At 37.8% G+C, this 23923-nt stretch overlaps 2 protein-coding genes across 2 annotated transcripts; one reads left to right on the top strand and one right to left on the bottom strand.

Annotated features, from left to right (window-relative positions):
- Nucleotides 1-824: 824 nt before the first annotated feature.
- LOC119725406 (muscarinic acetylcholine receptor M2-like) lies at nucleotides 825-1730 on the bottom strand. The gene has a single exon (XM_038196811.1). The coding sequence runs from the start codon at nucleotides 1728-1730 to the stop codon at nucleotides 825-827; it is 906 nt and encodes a 301-aa protein (XP_038052739.1).
- Nucleotides 1731-18125: 16395 nt separating this feature from the next.
- LOC119725405 lies at nucleotides 18126-23669 on the top strand. Its single transcript, XM_038196810.1, has 5 exons — nucleotides 18126-18230; nucleotides 19794-19824; nucleotides 21110-21302; nucleotides 22605-22760; nucleotides 23652-23669. Exons 1-5 carry the CDS (start codon nucleotides 18224-18226, stop codon nucleotides 23667-23669), a joined length of 405 nt encoding a protein of 134 aa, XP_038052738.1. The 5' UTR covers nucleotides 18126-18223.
- The last annotated feature ends 254 nt before the right edge of the window (nucleotides 23670-23923 follow it).

The raw sequence follows: 23923 nt of genomic DNA, 5'->3' as shown, positions 1-23923 counted from the left end.
ACCATGGCTCTTCGCCATGGTATTACATAGACTAACCTAAACTAGGGACTAGACGACTTCGAGTGAAACTAATCCAATCGAGTAGATCGAGTTTTCAATCGAGTTAAGCACTGGCATGATATTTTTTTATGCAATTCAATCTAAAAATTAGAGTGGTTTTCATTCTAAATCATTTGGCCCCAAGTTTTGCTCTTAGGATTATGAGTAGCCATGTGAAAACATACAAACAGAATAACCATACTGTACATTACAATACGACGTAAACTAACACAGAATAGAAAATAGGCAATGATCGTATGACCACATGGGCAAGACCAAACAAAAAGGAGGTGGATGGATATATCGACAAAATAGTAGTACGTTACATACACTCTAATAACTGCACGTGTTTAGCAATTAAACACAATCTTGCCATCAATTTATAAATATGTTTAGAAGCTAAATATAACTTGTCTAATGCCTTAACATCAGTGTTCAATCGCTAAATACTATCCAGTCATACTAAAATCATGTTGAGTATTTAAACATGTTTACAAAAAGGGTGAAAACGCATCTGAAGAAGATCTTGTTAAGATCCAAACATCAGGTCGCTTAATTTTTTTTGATTTGTACATTTCAGGTCAATCAAGTCAGAAAGCTGCTTGCAGCAGTTTATTCATTTTCATGTTTACAAAGTGATAGCAAGAAAGTGTAAAGCAAAGAAGAAAAGTGTTTAATTAATTGCCAGACACAGTTTTTGCAGTGCACCACTGCATAAAAAGGGGGAGAGTACAAATCAAAATTTAAAATTTAAAGGATGAAAAATGTACACAAAGGGTTCAGAGTCACCAACATAAAAACCACAAACACTCTATAACAATCGTATTACATGTACATGTATCTTCATCGGTGTTTTCACCCTTTTCTCTGGCTTTGCAGTCGCCGTCGCCGTCCACCAATTCCCGCTCTTTGGGCAGGTCAGGCACGGAGCCCGGGTCACTTTCAACCACACTGGCGGAATTTCTCTCTTTCAGGGACGTGGATCTCCTGGCGGGGCGCTTACGGATGATCCCGAAATAGATGCACGCGTAGAGGATCGACGTACCAATGATCGGAACCCAGGAGATAAAGAGGGAGGATATTAGGAGAACAATTTTGTTGCTCGCGTACGGGATGTGACAAGCGTAGGGTGGCAGTGGGGTAAAGACGCCACATTCGGGGAGGATCAGTATCACGACTGCCCAGAGCAAGGACGGGACCAGGAACCCCGGAAGGATCATCTTCAAGGCATGATTCCTGGTCTTCTCCTTGAGATGCTTCAGCGGCCTGCTCATGGCTCTGTACCTGTCCACACAGATGATGAAAGTTAGGAGGAAAGTAGCGTGGACGAAGACGGTGTTGAGATAAATAAAAACCCGGCAGATTACAGGGCCGAACGGCCAGTAGCCGATCATGAACGTGACGTTCAGCAGCGCTGGGGTGACCCCACCGCTGACTAAGTCAGCCACTGCTAGCCCCACCAGGTAATAATTGGTGTAGGTCTGGAGTTTTCTGGTGGTGGCAAACGAGACCAACACCAGCGTGTTGCCGATGATGGTGATCACGAGCACCAGCCCGATGAAGAAAGCTTTCAGAAGAAAACAGGTACAGGGGAGAAGGAGGAAAGATGGGGAGATGTATGGTGTTCCCAGCCTCGACAGAGCTATCAGTTGTAATGGAGATGGTGGAATCTTCACTTGATATCGGTGCATCACTCGATACCATTCTATTCTCGTCTGTAAAAACAGGTGAAATAACTGTTACAATTTCTGTGATGACAGCGTACATTGTGTCCAAACCAGGCCCGTCCAAGATTTCTGTTGTTTCGGCTGCTGTTGTTACTTTCTCCATGGTTTTAAACGCTCACCAAAACTGTGACAAGGGCAGTTCCAGGCTTCGAAATTGAGTCAAGTGACTGAAACGGTGGACAGTCCTGCGCTATTATACTTGCGTTACCAGGGCTTAAAATACCAAGGTACACTTGCACGTATACGATCTAGCTAGGTGTTAGAACTATCAATGGTGCCATCTCTTTAAGTTCGCTCCTTGCATCTGAGGTTCAGTCTGCGAGATGTGACAGTTTAAACGACAAGGCTCCCGAGCTGCGAAAAGTGATGAAAATTCACGTCACCGCGACTGAACCCTCCATTATTTCTCATTTCATTAGATAACCCGTTATCTTTCTAAACAACCTATAGTCTTCACACACACATTCATACACCACGGGCTAGTTTACAACTACGCATGTCCAAAAGGGAAAATGAATAAACATGAGGCATCTGACTGGTTCGTTTTCACGATATACCCACGCGCAAAAGTTTGGCCCTTTCATGAATATTTTAATATTAATATAACGCAGGGTATTATAACCGTATGGTACAACATTCTTATTGAATTTCAGCACTAAAAAATTATGGGTCATAGAATAAAAATTAATCTATTTTAATTGCTCGTGCCTAAAAGACTTTAAATTCCGATATTGGACTTTTGTAAAGGTAGGCCTATGTTAACTTGGAATAAAAAATGCTCTTCCTATCGTCTTTAAAAAAAATATGTACCATGGTACTTAACGCTGCCCTGCATGTTTTAATCAAAGATAATCCATGTGCTATTATTTTTTTTCGGTTGTTACATGTTCATACGTGCGGACTTAACCATAACAAACTGAGAATTTGAGTATTCTGCGACGTTTAAATCGAAACTACAGTCTGTCTCTGTCTGTCACCTTCTTTCTGTAATAAACATGGCACTTTGACAATCTCATTTGCAGATTCGGGTTGCTCTCATCTTTAACGTCATATCGTATGACCATTTCATTTTTTTTAAAATCTATAGCCAGACGTATAATTGCTTTTTACACCTGCACGGATATATACACGCTAATATTACAGCAATTTTTAAATGCAAGTTTTCAGTCGTTTTTCTCTCTCTTAATTCCAAAGAGTAAAATTAGGGACTAGACGTTTTAGAGTGAAAATCACTCTCATTTTCGATTGAAATAGTCTGAAAAAAGAACCACTTCAGTCGAAGCTCGAGTGAAAACTCGATCTGAAGAAGTTTCACTCTAAAACGTCTAGTCCCTAGTTTCCGACTGTGGGAGTGAATCTTCACTCGAATGGAGTGAATTTTCACTCTTTGGACTTTAGAGAGTTGGTTTGTTTTATTGCACCCTGCGGTATTTTCGTAGGCCCTCGATTATTCGTAGGGCACTGAATATTTCGTAGGCTCTATCCTATTGGATAATCCGGGCCTGTAATTTTGCCCGAAATTTAATCAGGCTGCAACTATCGTAGAACTGTTAAAAGGTACCTTGACGGACCAGGTTTAACAACGTGTCATAGAAATACGAGCTACCGATATATCACCCGTTATCCACGGAGCCAAATCTCCTGTATAACGTCTGATATGTCAAAGCATATACGATTCGCACCTCAGCCAATCGGAGTCGACTTTACTAAATCGTGACGTCATTTCATTCCCAAATCAGGACTAAACGTGCGATTGGTCAATTCGAATGCCGGTCGCGTATCGCGTAGCATAATACAGAGCGCGTGACCCCAGCCTTTGCTGTGTCTATGGTATTTTTATGTTTCAATGTCTATGACGCGACAACGGTGAATGACCGAAGACCCGATGTAGAAAGCGCCCGCCGATTGGTCAAAATCTATAGGTCAAGATGCGGTTGTCTTGCATAATTAATCAGCGAATCTGTTCGAATGTTATAGACCATGGCTTTCGCCATGGCCTATTACATAGACTAATACATACATGCTGTACAACGTTAGTTGGTGAAATCGAACATTCTGAGAGAGACCCTAACGTTTCAGACACTTTCCTCTGCGCGAGGAAGAGAAACAATAGAAAATCTGCGATTTACACCATAACCAAACGTGTGTAGATGTGTTTTATGGCACAATGAACAAAGAGATGTCTCCACAAGGATATTAATTCCAGTACGGTATTTTCGTAGGCCTCCGAATTTTCGTAGGCCCCCCAATTTTTCGTAGGCCCTAGGCACAGTGCCTACTGTGCCTATTGGATAATCCGGGCGCGGCCTGAGTATATATCGTTATGAGGCATTATTAATTTGAAAACAGTTTTGTATAAGGACAACTTATATCGTCATAAATCGAAAACACAAACGTAGAAAAGGATACGAGATTAAAATTGGAGGCCAGACGGATAAGCTTTTCTGATTAAATTCGGGGAAATAATGTCGTTTTCACCTGCGGCCCAACACATCGCTTCATTCGGTAACAATGCAATTATTGTGCGAGCAAGTTTCGAAAGTAGTCATTCGGAAGTGAAGGCTATCTAATAATGAGGCAATTTTATAAATCAGCTGCGTTGCACGTTCCCATGAAACCACCAGAAAATTGTGTCTAGGATGCCACATATAAAGAAAAAAAATAGATAATGAAACCTTTTTTGCTGTGACACTTGCTGATAAATCATAGAGCTATATTAAATTCCCATTAATTTAATATAGCTCTATGGGGTGAACACAAGACTATATAACCGAATCCGCATTTTGCTATTTAACGCAATCATTGAAAGAAAATTTCGCTCGGACGATCGAAAGTTCACTCACTCAATCACTCACTCCCAATGATCTCCTGTGTATATGGAGATCAATGGTGTGATGCAGCATTCAAGCGCGCGTTCCGCGCCGTATCGATCCAATGACAGCCTCGACTCCAGCAGAGCTGCAGGGGCGCGTGCACGTTCCTCACACTCGCGCAAGGCATGATGGGAAACAACACGGCGCAGCAGGATCGTATCCACGGGGCACGAGGTTGATCCAATGAGTAGACCATTGATCTCCATATATACGACCTTTCTTTTGTTTGTAAACATTGGCGCCATTTTGTATGGGCTGCCGTAAGCGCATAAATTATTGAAGCCGTGGTTGGCAACTTATTTTTCCAAAAAAGTCCTCATAACGCCATCAACACATGGTAAAAAGGCATGTGTAGGAATTATTTTGTAGCTTTGTTGAAAATGTTGTATTTTCAAGTATCACATAATATTTTGGTGATCTGTAATAACTCTTTTTCATTTTTGCAGTGTTGGACCTTCCATAGTTTTGCAGGCCGTGGTTGGCAAAAATGCAGTTTGCCAACCAAGCGCAAAAAGGTCTGTACCTATGGCGTGTCAAACGTTGCAATATTCAATATTTTGCAATATATATGTTGGATGTTCAATATCTTTTACATTTATGTGCGATGTTCAATATACGTGTGCGATGTTTTTCATTATTTGCGCGATGTTTAATATATTTGTGCGATGTTTTACAATATATGTGCGATGTTCAATATATGTGTGCGATGTTTTACATTTATATGCGATTTTCAATTTATATGTGCGATGTTTTTGACGATATATAGGTGCGATGTTTTCAATATTATGTTTGATTTTTTGCATTAAATGTGCGATGTTTTTCGATACAATTGTGAGTGTTGTTTTACAATATATTTGCGATATTCTCAAATATGTGAGCAATGTTTTACACATATGTTTGACATTTCGAGCAATTTTATTCGATGTTTCATCGGTATGTTTGCATTCGATCTTGCAATATGCATTTGATGTTTCCCTTTTCATTCGATGTTTAGTTAAGAATCAAAGTCTGGTTACTAGCCCGCGAAAGTCTGACTATTTTGCCTAAAGTCAGTGTATGAGACGTCAGGGGATCGCGTAAAGTGATTAGAGCCAGACCTAAACGGTAAAAACCGGAATTGTGGGTAATTCTTTAAGCATACGCAATGCGTTCATCATTGTTTGGGCAGTACCCCCAGCTGTGCCTGTACTACCCATAGTGTTATGTGCATCATCTATGCATTGAGGAGTGCATGACACATGGTCTGAGGTCCAAGGCCGATGTGCACCTGTCCCGTTTAATGATCCAGTTACCTGATAATTTGTTAGCATAAGCTATGTAAAATTGGGCAAAATTAGATGTTTATGAAAAAAAATCAAATTGTTAGGGGTTAACCTTGCATTTTTTTTTAGCAAAATCGGGAAAAATCAGATGTTTCTGGAAAATTGCAGATTGTATGGGCATAGATGTTTATGAAACTTTTCAAATTGTAAGGGGTGAACATTGCATATTTTAGCGAAATTGGGCAAAATTAGATGTTTCCGAAAAATTTCAGATGTAAGGGATTAACCTTGCTTTTTTAGTGAAATTTTGCAAAGTTAGATGTTACGAAAAATTTCAAATTGAAAGGGGTTAACCTCGCATTTTTTTTTAAAGCAAAAATGGGAAAAAATCAAATGTTTCTGGAAAATTGCAGATTGTAAGGGGTTAACCTTGCTTTTTGAAGAAGATTGGGAACAATTAGATGTTCATGAAAAAAAATCAAATTGTAAGGGGTAAACCTTGCATTTTTTTTAGCAAAAATAGGACACAATCAGATGATTCTGGAAAATAGCAGATTGAAAGGGCTTAACCTTGTATTTCTAGCAAAATTGGGCAAAAAGAAATGTTCATGAAAAATTTTAAATTGTAAGAGGTGTACCTTGTATATTAGTAAAATTTGGCAAAATCAGATTTGTATGAAAAATCTAAAATGGTAAGGGGTAACCTTGCTTTTTTAGCAAAATTTGGAGCATATTTTACTAAAATTGGGCAAAATCAGATGCTTCTAAAAAATCCAGATGTAAAGTTTCAGCAAAAACAGCTGTTTAAAAAGAGCCCAATGTTGAACTTTACTGAGTCTGAGGTCTATCGAGGGGACGATCCTTATTTCACTCCCAGAGATTCGCTGACAGTCTCTATTTTTCTTTTTAAGAAAGTCGAAATAGCTGAAGAGGGAGGTGGTGAGAATTTATATGTGCCCAGATACAAAGAGTAGAAATCTACGCGTCTGCCTTTTGAAAATACACAATTGCGGTGTTCATTGTTGCGTAATGATCCGCCTAGCACACGACTGTTTTGCACATTAGGCTGTGTTATGCAGCTTCCTAACAAACCAAACACACTGTGCTCATTATATCGACTTGTCTTTACCCATTAAGGTAAAGCAAATGGACCCAGTAATCTTCCTGGCGCGTTTGCTTACCTATCAAGACAACTTTTCTCAGTTTAAGGAAAATTCTAAGGTAGCGAGATGGCTGAGTGGTTACGATTCGTCGTCCACGGTTAGCGGGGTCCCGGGTTCAAGTCCCGCTGGTGTCTTTTTGGTTTTTTAACGTATGAGTTCAATTATTCACTATAAGAGATTTAATTTCCCGTTGTAAAGTACCAACAGTACCTTAGCTTAATCGGTAAGCACTGCTGCTGGTACTGTCCGCGAGTTCCAGGTTGGCGCCTTCGTACAGGTTCAGGGCATGTGGTCCACTCGGAGGATCAGGGCTTAGGGGCCGCCCTGTTCCTCCCTTAGCTCTTTGCTTTTACATGGTGCCTGGCCCTCCGGGGTTATATGGATGGATAGGGAAGGAAGTGTGTATTGGTCGGGGACGCCGAGACCCCGGAAGAGAACTAAGGGATCGGCTGGGGCATTGTTATGGCTCAGACCGATCCCTGAAAGCTTGACTAGCACATAACTTTTTGATTTTTTTTACCCTCTATCTTTTATACTTTGGTTAAGTTTGATATCTACAGCTGCTCGGCAGGTCTACGGGTAGTATCAAAATTGAAACAAAGGTGTTTGTCATAAATCAATGAATATTTCATAATTGACTATAATCAAAACGGAGTTTCGTTTGATCAATTTGACTATCATTATATAATGACGCGATTGCCAATTGACCTAAGAAACGCCATAAATTATACCGGGAAAGAATAAAGATGTACATTGTAATATAAATATTATTTATACATCTTTCAAATAACGTGTCTTTAATTAATAAGACAAATTAATTAATAATTGTGAGCATTCCAAACAATACAGTAATTCGCAATAGTAATAGAATGGTGTATGATAGCACGATCAATGCGTCTTTATTAAATAAAAAAAATAATATAATTTAGGCCACTATGTGTGAAATACTCTTTGATTGACTATGAGCATTCCATACGAATGAGTTAATCGCAAAATATAGCAACAACAAAAGAGAAAGGAAAAAGAGAAAATTCCTTTACCCTAAAAACTGGAAATATAATTTGTTTAAAAAAAAAGTCAAATGGGACACTTCATGTATTGATTTAACAGTTTGCAAGGAGTTAGCCTTACATTTTTAGCAAAATTGGAAAAAAAATCAGATGTTTCTGGAAAATTGCAGTTTGTAAGCGGTTAACCTTGCTTTTGTAGTAAAATTTGGCAAAATAAGATGTGTATGAAAAATTTCAAATTGTAAGGTGTTAACCTTTCTTTTTTAGTAAAATTAGAAAAATTTAAATGTTTATGAAAATTTTCACATTGTCAGTGGTTAACCTTGCATTTTTAGTAAAATTTAGATGTTCATGAAACATTTTAAATTGTAAGCGGTGAACCTTGCATTTTTTAGCGAAATTGGGCAAAATCAGATCTTTCTGGAAAATTTCAGATTGTAAGCGGTTAACCTTGCTTTTGTAGTAAAATTTGGCAAAATAAGATGTGTATGAAAAATTTCAAATTGTAAGGTGTTAACCTTTCTTTTTTAGTAAAATTAGAAAAATTTAAATGATTATGAAAAATTTCACATTGTCAGTAGTTAACCTTGCATTTTATAGCAAAATAGGGCAAAATCAGGTGTTCATAGAAAATTTCAGATTGTAAGGGGTTAACTTTGGAGTTTTAGCAAAATTGGGCAAGATCAGATGTTTCTGGAAAATTGCAGATTAAAAGGGGTTAACCTTGCCTTTTTAAGCGAAATTGGGAAAAATCAGATGTTTCTTGAAAATTGAAGATTTTAAGGGGTTAACTTGGCATTTTTAGCATAACTTGGCAATATCAGATTTATATGAAAAATCTCAAATTGTAAGTGGTGAACCTTGTATTTTTAGCGGAAACTTTACATCTGGATTTTTTAGAAGCATCTGATTTTGCCCAATTTTAGTAAAGTATGCTCCAAATGCTAAAATGCAAGGTTAACCCCTTACAATTTGAAATTTACCATAAACATCTGATTTTGCCCTATTTTGCTAAAAAAAATGCAATCTGAACCCTTACAATTTGAAATTTTTCATAAACATCTAATTTTTACCAAATTTCACTAAAAAAAAAGTAAGGTTAATTCCTTACATCGGAATGTTTTTCAGAAACATCTGATTTTGCCCAATTCTGCTAATATATGCAAGGTTCACCCCTTACAATTTGAGATTTTTCATAAAAATCTAATTTTGCCCAATTTTGCTTAAAATGCAAGGTGAACCCTTTACAATCTGAAATTTTTCATGAACACCGGTTTTGCCGTATTTTGCTAAAAAATGCAAGGTTAACCCCTAACAAATAGACATTTTTCATGCACATTAAAATTTGCCCAATTTTACTAAAAAAGCAAGGTTAACCCCCTTACATCTGAAATTTTCAGAAACACTAATCTGATTTTTACCAATTATGCTTAAAATGCAAGGTCAACCCCTTACAATCGGATATTTTTCATAAACACCCGATTTTGCCCTATTTTGCTAAAAAATGCAAGGTTCACCCCTTACAATTTGAGATTTTTCATGAACATTTAATTTGCCTAATTTCGCTAAAAATACAAGGTTCACCCCTTACAATTGAGATTTTTCATCTAAATCTGATATTGCCCAGTCATGCTAAAAATGCCAAGTAAACACTTACAATCTGCAATTTTCCAGAAACATCTGATTTTGCCCTAATTGGGCAAAGGTAACCTTTTACAATTTTTGATTTTTCATACAAATCTGATTTTTCCCAATTTTGCTAAAAATGCAAGGTCAACCCCTTACAATCTGATATTTTTCATAAACACCCGATTTTGCCCTATTTTGCTAAAAAATGCAAGGTTCACCCCTTACAATTTGAGATTTTTCATGAACATTTAATTTGCCCAATTTCGCTAAAAATATAAGGTTCACCCCTTACAATTTGAGATTTTTCATCTAAATCTGATATTGCCCAATTATGCTAAAAATGCCAAGTTAACCCCTTACAATCTGCAATTTTCAAGAAACATCTGATTTTTCCCAATTTCGCTTAAAAAAGCAAGATTAACCCCTTTCAATCTGCAATTTTCCAGAAACATCTGATTTTGCCCTAATTTGGCAAGGTTAACCCCTTACAATGTTTGATTTTTCATACCAATCTGATTTTGCACATTTTGCTAAAAATGCAAAGTTAACCCCTTACAATCTGAAATTTTCCATTAACACCTGATTTTGCCCTATTTTGCTAAAAAATGCAAGGTTCACCCCTTACAATTTGAGATTTTTCATGAACATTTAATTTGCCCAATTTCGCTAAAAATATAAGGTTCACCCCTTACAATTTGAGATTTTTCATCTAAATCTGATATTGCCCAGTCATGCTAAAAATGCCAAGTTAACCCCTTACAATCTGCAATTTTCAAGAAACATCTGATTTTTCCCAATTTCGCTTAAAAAAGCAAGATTAACCCCTTTCAATCTGCAATTTTCCAGAAACATCTGATTTTGCCCTAATTTGGCAAGGTTAAACCCTTACAATGTTTGATTTTTCATACAAATCTGATTTTGCACATTTTGCTAAAAATGCAAAGTTAACCCCTTACAATCTGAAATTTTCCATAAACACCTGATTTTGCCCTATTTTGCTAAAAAATGCAAGGTGAACCCTTTACAATCTGAAATTTTTCATGAACACCTGGTTTTGCCGTATTTTGCTAAAAATTGCAAGGTTAACCCCTATTTTGCTAAAAAAAATATGCAATCTTAACCCCTTTCAATTTGAAATTTTTCATAAACATCTAATTTTTACCAAATTTCACTTAAAAAAAAGTAAGGTCAATTCCTTACATCGGAATTTTTTTCAGAAACATCTGATTTTGCCCAATTTTGATAACATATGCAAGGTTCATCCATTACAATTTGAGATTTTTCATAAAAATCTCATTTTGCCCAATTTTGCTGAAATGCAAGGTTAACCCCTTTCAATCTGCAATTTTCCAGACACATCTGATTTTGCCCTAATTTGGCAAAGGTTAACCCCTTACAATTTTGATTTTTCATACAATTTTGCTAAAAATGCAAGGTGAACCCTTTACATTCTGAAATTTTTCATGAACACATGGTTTTGCCGTATTTTGCTAAAAATTGCAAGGTAAACCCCTAACAATTTGAAATTTTTGATGCACATTAAATTTGCCCAATTTTACTAAAAAAGCAAGGTTAACCCCCTTACATCTGAAAGTTTTCAGAAACATCTGATTTTGCCCAATTTTGCTAAAAATGCAAGGTTCACCCCTTACAATTTGAGATTTTTCATAAAAATCTGATATTGCCCAATTTTACTAAAAAAGCAAGGTTAACCCCTTACAATTTGAAATTTTGTATTCACATCTTATTTTGCCAAATACCACTAAAAAAGCTAGGTTAACCCCTTACAATCTGAAATTTTCCAGAAAGATCTGATTTTGCCCAATTTCGCTAAAAATACAAGGTTCACCCCTTACAATTTGAGATTTTTCATATCAATCTGATATTGCCCAGTTATGCTTAAAATGCCAAGTTAACCCCTTACAATTTGAGATTTTTCATAAACATTTAAATTTGCCCAATTTTACTAAAAAAGCAAGGTTAACCCCTTACAATCTGAAATTTTCCAGAAAGATCTGATTTTGCCCAATTTCGCTAAAAATACAAGTTCACCCCTTACAATTTGAGATTTTTCATATCAATCTGATATTGCCCAGTTATGCTTAAAATGCCAAGTTAACCCTTACAATCTGCAATTTTCAAGAAACATCTGATTTTTCCCAATTTTGCTTAAAAAAGCAATGTTAACCCCTTTCAATCTGCAATTTTCCAGAAACATCTGATTTTGCCCTAATTTGGCAAGGTTAACCTCTTACAATTTTTGATTTTTCATACAAATCTGATTTTGCCCAATTTTGCTAAAAATGCAAAGTTAACCCCTTACAATCTGAAACTTTCCATAAACACCTGATTTTGCCCTATTTTGCTAAAAAATGCAAGGTTAACCACTGACAATTTGAAATTTTTCATAAACATTTAAATTTTCCCAATTTTACTAAAAAGAAAGGTTAACCCCTTACAATTTGAAATTTTTCATACACATCTTATTTTGCCAAATTTTACTACAAAAGCAAGGTTAACCCAATCTGAAATTTTCCAGAAAGATCTGATTTTGCCCAATTTCGCTAAAAAATGCAAGCTTCACCCCTTACTATTTGAAATGTTTCATAAACATCTACATTTTACTAAAAATGCAAGGTTAACCCCTTACAAGCTGCAATTTTCCAGAAACATCTGATTGTTCCCAATTTTGCTAAAATGTAAGGCTAACTCCTTGCAAACTGTTAAATCAATACATGTAGTGTCCCATTTGACTTTTTTAAAACAAATTATTTTTCCAGTTTTTAGGGTAAAGGAATTTTCTCTTTTTCCTTTCTCTTTTGTTGTTGCTATATTTTGCGAATTAACTGATTCGTATGGAATGCTCATAGTCAATCAAAGAATATTTCACACATAGGGGCCTAAATTTTATTTTTTTAAATTTAATAGAGACGCATTGATCGTGCTATCATATACCATTCTATTACTATTGCGAATTACTGTATTGTTTGGAATGCTCACAATTAAAGACACGTTATTTGAAAGATGTATAAATAATATTTATATTACAATGTACATCTTTATTCTTTCCCAGTATAATTTATGGCGTTTCTTAGGTCAATTGGCAATCGCGTCATTATATAATGATAGTCAAATTGATCAAACGAAACTCCGTTTTGATTATAGTCAATTATGAAATATTCATTGATTTATGACAAACACCTTTGTTTCAATTTTGATACTACCCGTAGACCTGCCGAGCAGCTGTAGATATCAAACTAAACCAAAGTATAAAAGTTAGAGGGTAAAAAAAAATCAAAAAGTTATGTGCTAGTCAAGCTTTCAGGGATCGGTCTGAGCCATAACAATGCCCCAGCCGATCCCTTAGTTCTCTTCCGGGGTCTCGGCGTCCCCGACCAATACACACTTCCTTCCCTATCCATCCATATAACCCCGGAGGGCCAGGCACCATGTAAAAGCAAAGAGCTAAGGGAGGAACAGGGCGGCCCCTAAGCCCTGATCCTCCGAGTGGACCACATGCCCTGAACCTGTACGAAGGCGCCAACCTGGAACTCGCGGACAGTACCAGCAGCAGTGCTTACCGATTAAGCTAAGGTACTGTTGGTACTTTACAACGGGAAATTAAATCTCTTATAGTAAATGATTGAACTCATACGTTAAAAACCAAAAAGACACCAGCGGGATTCGAACCCGGGACCCCGCTAACCGTGGACGACGAATCGTACCCACTCGGCCATTTCGTTACCTTAGAATTTTCCTTAAACTAGAGAAAAGTTGTCTTTATAGGTGAGCAAACGCGCCAGGAAGATTACTGGGTCCATTTGCTTTACCTTAATGGGTAAAAGCAAGTCGATATACTGAGCCAGTGTGCTTGGTTTGTTAGGAAGCTGCATAACACAGCCTAATGTGCAAAACAGTCGTGTGCTAGGCGGATCATTACGCAACAATGAACACCGCAATTGTGTATTTTCAAAAGGCAGACGCGTAGATTTCTACTCTTTGTATCTGGGCACATATAGATTCTCACCTTCCTCTTCAGCTATTTCGACTTTCTTAAAAAGAAAAATAGAGACTGTCAGCGAATCTCCGGGAGTTGAAATAAGGATCGTCCCCTCGATAGACCTCAGACTCAGTAAAGTTCAACATATATTGGGCTCTTTTTCAACAGCTGTTTTTGCGGAAACTTTACATCTGGATTTTTTTTAGAAGCATCTGATTTTGCCCAATTTTAGTAAAATATGCTCCAAATTTTGCTAAAAAAGCAAGATTAACCCCTTACCATTTTAGATTTTTCATACAAATCTGATTTTGCCAAATTTTACTAAATATACAAGGTACACCTCTTACAATTTAAAATGTTTCTTAAACATTTCTTTTTGCCCAATTTTGCTAGAAATACAAGGTTAAGCCCTAACAATCTGCAATTTTCCAGAATCATCTGATTGTGTCCTATTTTGTTAAACAAAAATGCAAGGTTAACCCCTTACAATTTGAATTTTTTCATGAACATCTAATTTTTCCCAATCTTATTCAAAAAGCAAGGTTAACCCATTACAATCTGCAATTTTCCAGAAACATTTGATTTTTTCCCCATTTTCGCTTTAAAAAAATGCGAGGTGAACCCCTTTCAATTTGAAATTTTTCGTAACATCTAACTTTGCAAAATTTCACTAAAAAAGCTTTATCCCTTACATCTGAAATTTTTCGGAAACATCTGATTTTGCCCAATTTCGCTAAAATATGCAATGTTCACCCCTTACAATTTGAAATGTTTCATAAACATCTAACCCCATACAATCTGAAATTCAAGAAACATCTGATTTTCCCCATTTTGCTAAAAAAAATGCAAGGTTAACCCCTTAGAATTTGATTTTTTTTCATAAACATCTAATTTTGCCCAATTTTACATCAGCTTATGCTAACAAATTATCAGGTAACTGGATCATTAAACTGGTGGAGATCAATGGGTCTGTAGCACTGATCTCTATATAAAGACTGGATAGCGGATATGCATACAACATTCACACAGTAGACTTTGCATATTGACCAATTCGCCCCGGTCTCACGAAGATGGCCGCGTATAATACGAACGTTCTACGCGTAAATACGCGCGCGTTGTATCAACAGTTGACGCGCATTTTGGTCACGTACACATATTATGATGTTCTTAAAGGGACACATTTCCGTAGTAATTATTATTTCAAAACGCCGAAAAAGTTATATTTGCGGCATTTCAGTAACCACGACGTTAGAAAAATTGTAGTTAACCTTGGTCAGTGATGGTGGTCAAAATATAAGTCAAGTGAACCGCGACGTTACAAAAGAAATCCGATGCTGTCTATAAAAACGACAACTTGTCCTTTGTAGATCACCAGCCGGTCTCACCAATATGGCGTCAAATTCGTACATTGTGCGGACGCTATCCAGTCTGTAGCTGTACGAGTACAAAATTGTTTTGCGCATGCGTAGAAGTAACGAAAACTTTTTCCCGCGCATGCGTACAAAAAAGCCCACTGATAACAAAAATCGCAAAAAAATGTTACACTGTCTGCACTGCAAATGCAATGAAGTAGATTTTGGCCTAACGATACATCCAAGACAGAAGCTTCAACCGGTTGTTAAACCCTGGCGGATAATTCAACAATAAGAGTGAGTGCAGGGAAAGAAAACGTCGAAAGTTATTGCAGTTGCCGTTACGGCAGCTGTAACGCGATTTTTAGCTGTGTGTCAATGTCAATAATGCGAATCGAAAAAATGGAGTCCCTGGCCCTAACGTGGCACACTTCGCGGTTTCCCTCGACGTGCGACATACTGTGTGTTGCTAAATCTCGTCTTTGTTGACAAATTGAAATCATTCACTTCAATACTGGTACTTTTACCTTAATAATACTTGCTGTTGCACCTTGCTTTTGTGAACAATTCCAGTGTCATTAGACGCGGTAGCGTCCGGAAATTGGGCACAAAATCGTCCGAGTGTTCTTAAACCGTAAACGTTGCGCACTTGAACAAATCTCGGAAAATCCCAAGTTAACATTTACGATTTCTTTAAAGTTGAAATATTCTCATAAAGTCATAAACCATTATTATCTCCAGTCTCCACTCAAATACCTAACTAGTACAACTAGAAGTAGAAGTTTGTCTGAAAAATATTTGTTTTCTTATTTTTGGCCTCGAAGTAGGCCTAGGCCTGAAGCCAAGGGTTCATTCAATCTAATTGTGCACTTCAAAATAAAATTGGAAAATCACGCTAATATAAATTTCTCTGTTAACTTTGTAACGAGAAGACAGTAGAAAAACACAAGATTTATGAACAGGGATGTTAAGACTAGCTTGATGACATTCCACTTACTGTGAAATTTGAGGTAAACCTTTTGCTCGATAGGAACTATAGTAGCAACAAATGAAAGTTCTCCATGTTATTCCTGCACCACGTTAGGTGACATAGACAGTATCACATTTCTAACTCCATTTGCACTAGAGCGCTTTGGTAGCTCAACTAGTTAAACATTGGACTACCATGCCGAAGGTCCTGGGATCAAATCCTCGCTGCAAGAATTTGGTTTTTATCTTTTCCTACGAGCAAGGCCTAAGGCAAAATAAAAAAAAAACATGTTTAGCGTCCTGCCTCTTTGACAAAAAGGAAGGAGGAGGCCCTTTTTTTTTTTTTTTTTTTTTCAAAATGGCCGCCCGACACATTTTTCAAGACAACGCGGCCGGGCTATTTTTCAAGATGGTTACCAGCTTTTTTCAAAATGGCCGCCACTTGGACTCATTGACTATTTCCACAGCTTTATACACGGTATAAAAGTCTAAAAATATGATTTCTTTCGTCAGAGATCGTTAAAAGTTATCAATTTTTGTCTTTTAAAAAAAAAAAAAAAAAAGGACGGCCCTAAAAAGGAAGCGGGCGGGGACGCTAAACATGTTTTTTTTTACTTCGCCTAACTGAATAGTTTCTTTACTTTTCGAATCATATTTTTTTTTAATTAAATTTTATAAGATTGAGGCTTTGCATGGTGGGGTATCGGTATCGTTTCGGTTTTGCGGTAACACCATGTGGTAATAACTACTGCTTAGAAGATATTAGTTCTGAGAAGAACTTGTCCTGCTTATTATCAACTTGCTAAGTAGTTTTTTTTGTTCTGTTTAGAACAGTCCTGCTGTAAGTTCTAAAAGAACTTGTTTTTGTTCTTAGTGATCCATGCTTTGGTGATTATTTTAAGAGAAATAAAGTTTAAGAACCAGTCGGTTGATAGTCTGGTTCCAAGAGCCAAAGATGCTGACGTTGAATATTGTCAGGTCAGGGAACCAGATGGTCGTAACGATAGCCACTGCAATGCTTTGCCCTAAAAACAAGTCTGGTGCTTTCACTGTAGTTTAACTCTCAAGAACAGGTAGGCCTACACATCCAGTACCAACAATGCTGCAACTTTTCCAAGCAGGTCTGTTGATGTTCTCTTTGGTCTGCAGTTTTGGGTGAGTGTTCCTCTTGTTTTCTACTGACCCCCTTCCTCCGCCCCCCCCTCCCTCTCCTCTCCTCGGGGGCTTTATGGACCTCATTTTACACAAGGGTCCGGTCACTCTTTCCGTTTGTTTTTCTTTTTCTTTCTTTCAGCTATCAGAAATCCATTGAGGCCTAGGGAAAAGGGATGAGCATATTTATTCAGCATTAATTTAAAGGCATTTTAGTTACATTATTTTAGGACCCCTCTACTTTTTCACCATTGCTGTTTTTGCAGAAGTGATCATTGCACATGCAACAGTTGTTAACCGAATGGTTCTTGGACTTAAAAAAAAATGCTCAAAGCCATAAATCAGAAAGATAAAATTAAATCTGGCCTTCATCTGTTGTTTTATGGGTGAGTTCAAAACATAGAGGAATCCTAAAAGTAACTAATGCCGATTTAAAAGCAGCCATCTTCACTCCTTTTCTGGTTTATTATTGGGGGGGGGGGGCATATGGCCTTGTTGTCCCCCTGGTCATGGGCGTCGCAAAGGGGGGGGGGGGGCAAGGGGGTGCTCCCCTTCCCTGGAAAAGCCCCCCAAAAATTAGAAAAAAAAGAGAAAAACCAATCAAATTGGGTTTTGCTCTTCACCGACGTAAAGGGCAAAACCTAATTTCATTTACATCACCCCGACGCAAAAAATCCATCACCCCAACGCAAAAAACCAAGAAAAGAAAAAGAGTTATAAGTCATATTGCTATTAATTAAATATACATTTAACAAAATGGGCATCCACAGGGGTATCAATGTGGGTGGGTTTGAAAAAAAAAAAAATTGAGAATATGCTAGAGAAAGTACAAGGATTTTTTTAGAAAAAAAAATGTGCTTTGCCCCCCTCTAGAAATAAATCCCGGTGACACCCATGCACCTGGATCTGCTCTTGTTCCTAAAATGGCATAAATAGACATGTTTGTTTTGTACATAAATTTCCTCAGAGACCAGAGCATCTGATTCGAGTAATCAAAGAGCAAGGCCCAGTCCAACTCCGGACCATCAGTGGCACGAAGCATTTGACATGACAGGTACACACAAAAAAAAAAAAAAAAACAGACAGGGAAGCCTAATGTAGAGTACAAAATGTTCTATTCACTTGATTCAAGATGACTCTTCACCAGAAGTTTGTTTAAGCATCTCGGCCCAATTTCATGGTGCTGCTATTAAAGCACACAATTTTGAGTTAACAGAGGCTTTGCGTAGTTCATGGAGACCATAAGCAGCAAGCACAGCAAAAGGCACGCTTACCTCAGAGAAAAGATTCAGTTTGCTTAATAACCTACAGTGACGTAACAATGGAAATCTCTATGCGCGCAGCAGTTGGCACATCCACGTTGTGAAATAGTGCTTAAGGTTAGCGCAATTTTCTGCTATAAGTAAGCACAATTTTTCTGTAATTTAAGCAGCCCAGGAAATTGGATCCCGGTGTTCACAATGGGCCAGATTCAGTCCATCCATTGGCGTTATGTGGGAATCCTATATGATAGCACTGCCTGGCTGCTAAACCAGTCTACAACCGTGTCTAAAAGTCACAAGTGACAGTCAGTCGGGGAGTCAGTCAGTCAGTCAGTCAAATTGTCAGTCAGTCGGGGTGTCAGTCAGTCAGATAGATATGTACAAATTGGACACTAGGCTGGCCCTCTGGGACCAGCAAAGATTGTCTCATAAGGCGAATTAAAAAAAAACCATGTTTCTCATCCCTGCCCGCTTCCCTTTTGGAGGCTGCTTGGATTTTTTAATTATTTTTTATTTTTGAAAAATATGCAGTAAAAAACACCGAAAAAGTCCACGGTTAAAGCAAATGCATCTAAAACTGTTCATTGTAGACCAATACAACTCTAAATGACACTGTAAATATGTTCAGTTCTCTTGTCCAACTTGTCTTTCATTTTAAAAGTGTCTTTGAACAGTGGAACACCAACGGTTGCAGGAAATTTTAAAATGGCGGCCATCTTGAAAAAAAAATAAATAAAACGCCCCTATTCCTCCCTTTTTTCAAAAACCCGGACGAGAAACATAATTTTTTTAATTTGGCATGTCTTGAAGTTTGTCCTTCAACAGCAAGATAAATTGCAAGATGGCCATGCCCCTGGGCAAAGCTCTCAGCTGAAGATGCTTAAAGTTTAAAAAACAAACATTTTTTTGGCAAAATAAGAAACTCCAAAGCAAAAATGGATTTGTGTATATACACCACATCTTCCATTATGACAACTAGGAAAGATAAGGTGCAATCTCTGGGGAGGAGTTGGTGTGACGCTCACAGTTCCTAAATGGCCCTTATTTCTGAAATGGGTAACAGCTGTAGGCTTATTACCCTTAGTAATGGTTATTATCTTCAGTATAAATGGTTGTGCCTTCATGCAAATTTTGTTTTCATTATGGCCATATAAAATTGCATTTAGCTTCTTTTGTTTATTTCTTAAAGACCTATTTAATATTTGAATTGCTTGAAAAATACTTTGAAAAGTCTTGCTTGTAAACAATTTATTTTGAGTAAAAGTTTTTTACATATAGCTTGGTCAGTGTGATGATGGTAAAATGAATAGAAATTAATCTTTACTGCGTTTCAATGTGTGTGTTTTTGTATGCAGAACATGATGCTGACATCCTGAATGATAGGAGGTATGTATCTTAGATAGCTTTCAACATTGTGTGTTTGTGTGTGTGGGAGAGAAGATGTAAAGTATATTTAATTTTAACAAAACCTTGAAAGGGGGGTAAAAAGTGGCTGTGGGGGCAATTAATTTTTGAACATGGCCTCAACAGTGGTGTAAGTATGACGTGGGGGGGGGGGGGGGGCTTGTGGGTCACATCCCCCAGCGGATGTCCGTGCCCCCCTTTCAGATCTTCAATTCAAAGCAAATATTTGCCATCAGTCCCCCCCTTGAAAAATGTATTCACCCCAGGTGCACCCCTAATGTATAACCCAATATACAGACATGCACTTTTCCTCGGATCAGCTGATTTCCTCTTTTTGTACTTCCTATATGTGCCATTAAAAATAGAAAAACACTGTACAAAGTCTTGGAAAGATTTGAATTTCCCTTTTTTTTGTGACTTTCCAGTTGCATGCCTGGATATAGTTATGCCACTGGCCCTCGAGTGTCTAAAAACTGACTGTTTTGAAAGATTCAAAATCGATTCCGAACAACTGCCTTATAGTTATAAGAGTTTAGGCTTTGCAAGGTGGAGTATCAGTATCATTTCTGCTTTTAGCTCAGCAGACTTAAGTTCTGATAAGAACTTGTCCTGCTTATTATCAACTTTCCCTAAGTAGTTTTTAGTTCTGACAAGAACTAAATAGTCAGACTAAAGACAAGTTCTGAACTAAGCAGGATGTTCTTATCAGAACTACAAACTACTTGGCGAAAGTTGATAATAAGCAGCTGGGCAAGTTTAATTCTCATCCGAACTTAACATCTACTGAACGACAGTAGTTCTTGTGTTATCGCAAACCAAAACAGTGCCTTCAGTGGCGGTTCTAGGGGGGGGGGGGGCTAGGGGGGCATTAGCCCCCCCAAAAATTCCATAAAATAAAATTGCACGAGCAAAATGTAAGAATTTGATGTACATGGGAACAGTCTCCCCCTAAATGAGAAGGGTGCATTTGTACACTTTTAGTTTATATAGTGTGCCTGATTGTAGGATTTTATCAGCGCTCCCCATTGAAAATATGGCACGAGCCCCCCCCCCCCCCCCCCCCCCCCCCTATCTATTGATTTTCGGAGGCCGAAGTGTCCGGAGAAAATAACCGGTCTACATTTCAGCACGCCTCCCTGAAAAAAAACTGGATCCACCTAGCCCCCCAAAAATATTGGCTCTAGAACCGCGCCTGAGTGCCTTATACATGTAGTTAATCAATTACTATTCAGTAAAATATTTTACCCATATTATTCCTTGCCTTCAGCTTGCACGATGTTGCCGACGTTTACGATAATTTCTTCGTACCTGGCGCATCAGGATGGAGGGATTTGAACATGACGGCCATAATGCGCGAGGCCGAGAAGCAGAGGCAAGACGCCATGCAAAATGGCCACAGCAGTAGACCAGTATTCATCAAGCAACCCGTCATCCCTAATACTGTCTTGAAAAGGCTCAGTGTAAGTCACTCTTTCAAGCCAATCAAAAAAATCTTCCTTTTTTGTAATTTGCAAAAGGATAAGAATGGATCTAGACTTAGTATGGGCTACAAAAGACACCTTGAAAATAATCATATTTTTGAGGACCTGATGAGAATTTTGTTTTTTCAAAAGACAAAATGAAAAACTGCTTGGAACTGGCAAAAAAAGGACAGGAATTTTTTGGGCATTTTAAGGAAAAATGGTGAGCAGTTTGCAAACGGTTGACTACTTTTACTGTAAAAGAGAATGGTAATTTGTGTTAATACATTAGCCAGGAATTCAAATGCAGGGATGTTAGCACTTTTTGGCAACAAAACGTTAACATTTGTGAAACTGTTGGAACTTAAAGTCTCCATGAAATGAATTTTTCTCATGAAAACATTTTGTGCAACTTTCTACTCCTCTTAAATGTATGAAAACTAGCTGACATCCCTTTTTGGGTGATTTTATTCAGAAGAGTATTTCTTCAAACATTTAAAAATTGTCCATGCTTTTCCGGACACCTGACGGCACTGTTGCTGTGATGTCATTATAGGAAGACACTGCTAAGTTTAGGGGTTTTCTGTTCAAATGTGAACCTAAATCTGCTCATCGAAAGCATTTGTGAGAAAAGTTTGTTCACCGGCTAACTGCCATGTACTGTGGCAGCAATGAATCACCAAAGAAAAGAACATCAAAATATCCAAAATTTTGACAACTTTTTGTGCTGAATTAGCTCGTTTGTGCCTGAAATTACTTCACACTTTTGCTCACGATTATGGAAATTTGCATTAGCAAAAAAACCAAAAAGGCATCAAAATACCCTTGTACCCACAAAAACTCTGTTAAACCTTGTAAATAAAGTTGAATAAACCTCAAGATAAACCTCAAGTCACAGCCTGTAACTCCAGGTTTTACCCTGAGGTACCCCACAAAAACCGGTTAAACCTTGTAAATAACCTCCAGATAAACCTCAAGTTACAGGCTGTAACTCCAGGTTTTACCCTGAGGTACCCCACAAAACCCTGTTAAACCTTGTAAATAAACCTCGAGATAAACTCAAGTTACAGGCTGTTACTCCAGGTTTTACCCTGAGGTGCCCCACAAAACCCGGTTAAATCTTGTAAATAAACCTCCAGATAAACCTCAAGTTCCCACATTAATTTTACATTCTCCCCTTACAGTTTTGAATTATATCAAACAATGACAGATTATTTTGGTAGAAAATAAGACAATTAAATCAAAACACAAAACACACAACAGGTTTTAAATGTAAGTCTTTGTAATATTTTGTGACCTCAGCCAGATATCATTCAAAACATGACTGCTGCAGAGGTGTTACAGCTCGCAGACGCCACCGAAATGTCCTACGAATCCATGACGCACCTCCTAAGCAACTTGCGGCCCCAAGAATTTGACAAGCTGCTTTCCCTGTCAAGAAATTATACTGACTTTGAGGTGAGAAATCTGTCATTTTTTTGGGGGGGGGGGGGGGGAGGGGGATGGAGAAGAGGGGGGGGGGGGAAGAGTCATCCTTAACATCTGCCATGGTTGAGAGAAAAGAAGCTTACATCCATACTCAGTACACTTAATTCCATGGTTTTTTTTACCTCATAAACTTGGTCAAGCAATAGGATGAAGTGTTTGATTCTGTTATTCAGAATGGAGTTTATAAACAACCCAAGGGGGGGGGGCCTCGGGGGACTTGAACCCCCCCCCCCAAAGAGGTTGTCAATTTTTTTGGTTTTTTTTTTGGCCCACGATTTGACCTTGGTAATATGTATGTGGCCTACTTCAAGTAGTGTAATAGGGGTGTAGGTGGAGTCCCCAACGTGAAGTCTCCCCCCCCCCCCCCCCCCCCAAAAAAAACCCAATGTTTTCTCTGCAGCAAAAAAAAATGGGCAAAATTTTTTGAACTTTTTTGAACTTCTATCAAATTTGAACAAAAATTTTTGAGCTCCCTCTCCCAAAGCCAAATCCTGGGTGTGCCGCTGATTCTGAATACATTATGACTTTAACCCCATATCCTCACATTGTTTAACCCATAATTTGGTAGCCGTGCCGCCAAAAACACACCCTGTCTGTTACTCCCTGTTTATATAGCCCCAAAACTGCTCCAGCACTGTATGGCTTTAATTGGCTTCATGACTCTAGATCTTTGGGTTAAAAGAAAAGGTCCCTAGAGTTTTTTTTTTTAAATTATATGCTTGTTTCTCTTCACCAACTTGATGTTATTAGCACTGTAGAACTGTTTTGAAAGATAACGAAAAACTTGTAAAACTAAAACCTGTGACCTCCTGCCTTAAAGTGTAGATGTCTATTTACCCTGTGTTTGGACTTGGTATACAGTTGACGTTGGTCACCTAGCTCACGTCTCATTTTCTCTCATTTTCCATTCCGTAGTTATTAAATCAATAACCTTGAGGCTCTCAAATTCCTTCAACTTGGCATGTGGCACTTTCACTTTTGATTACCGTTTGCTTCTCATGGATAAAACCTTGTTAGAACGGACAGCTGTAAATTGCATTCAATAAGACAAACATATACATTGCTAACTTTAGTGCAAAACCGAATTTAAAGCCTGTGCCTCCAATTGTAAGAGTATCGAGTGGGGCAAGATT

This window comes from Patiria miniata, unplaced genomic scaffold (assembly GCF_015706575.1).
Source record: "Patiria miniata isolate m_02_andy unplaced genomic scaffold, ASM1570657v1 HiC_scaffold_19, whole genome shotgun sequence".
In the NCBI taxonomy this organism is placed as follows: Eukaryota; Metazoa; Echinodermata; class Asteroidea; order Valvatida; family Asterinidae; genus Patiria; species Patiria miniata.
Note: the sequence above shows the minus strand (reverse complement) of the source record. Positions and strands in the feature narration are given on the sequence as shown.

Excerpts from the sequence above, each read along its gene's own strand:
- LOC119725405 (XM_038196810.1), top strand. Across the intron at positions 19,825-21,109 it reads GACATCCTGAATGATAGGAG|CTTGCACGATGTTGCCGACG; the intron begins GTATGTATCTTA and ends CCTTGCCTTCAG. Across the intron at positions 21,303-22,604 it reads CTGTCTTGAAAAGGCTCAGT|CCAGATATCATTCAAAACAT; the intron begins GTAAGTCACTCT and ends TTGTGACCTCAG.
- LOC119725406 (XM_038196811.1), bottom strand. The coding sequence starts at position 1,730 with ATGCACCGATATCAAGTGAAGATTCCACCATCTCCATTACAACTGATA.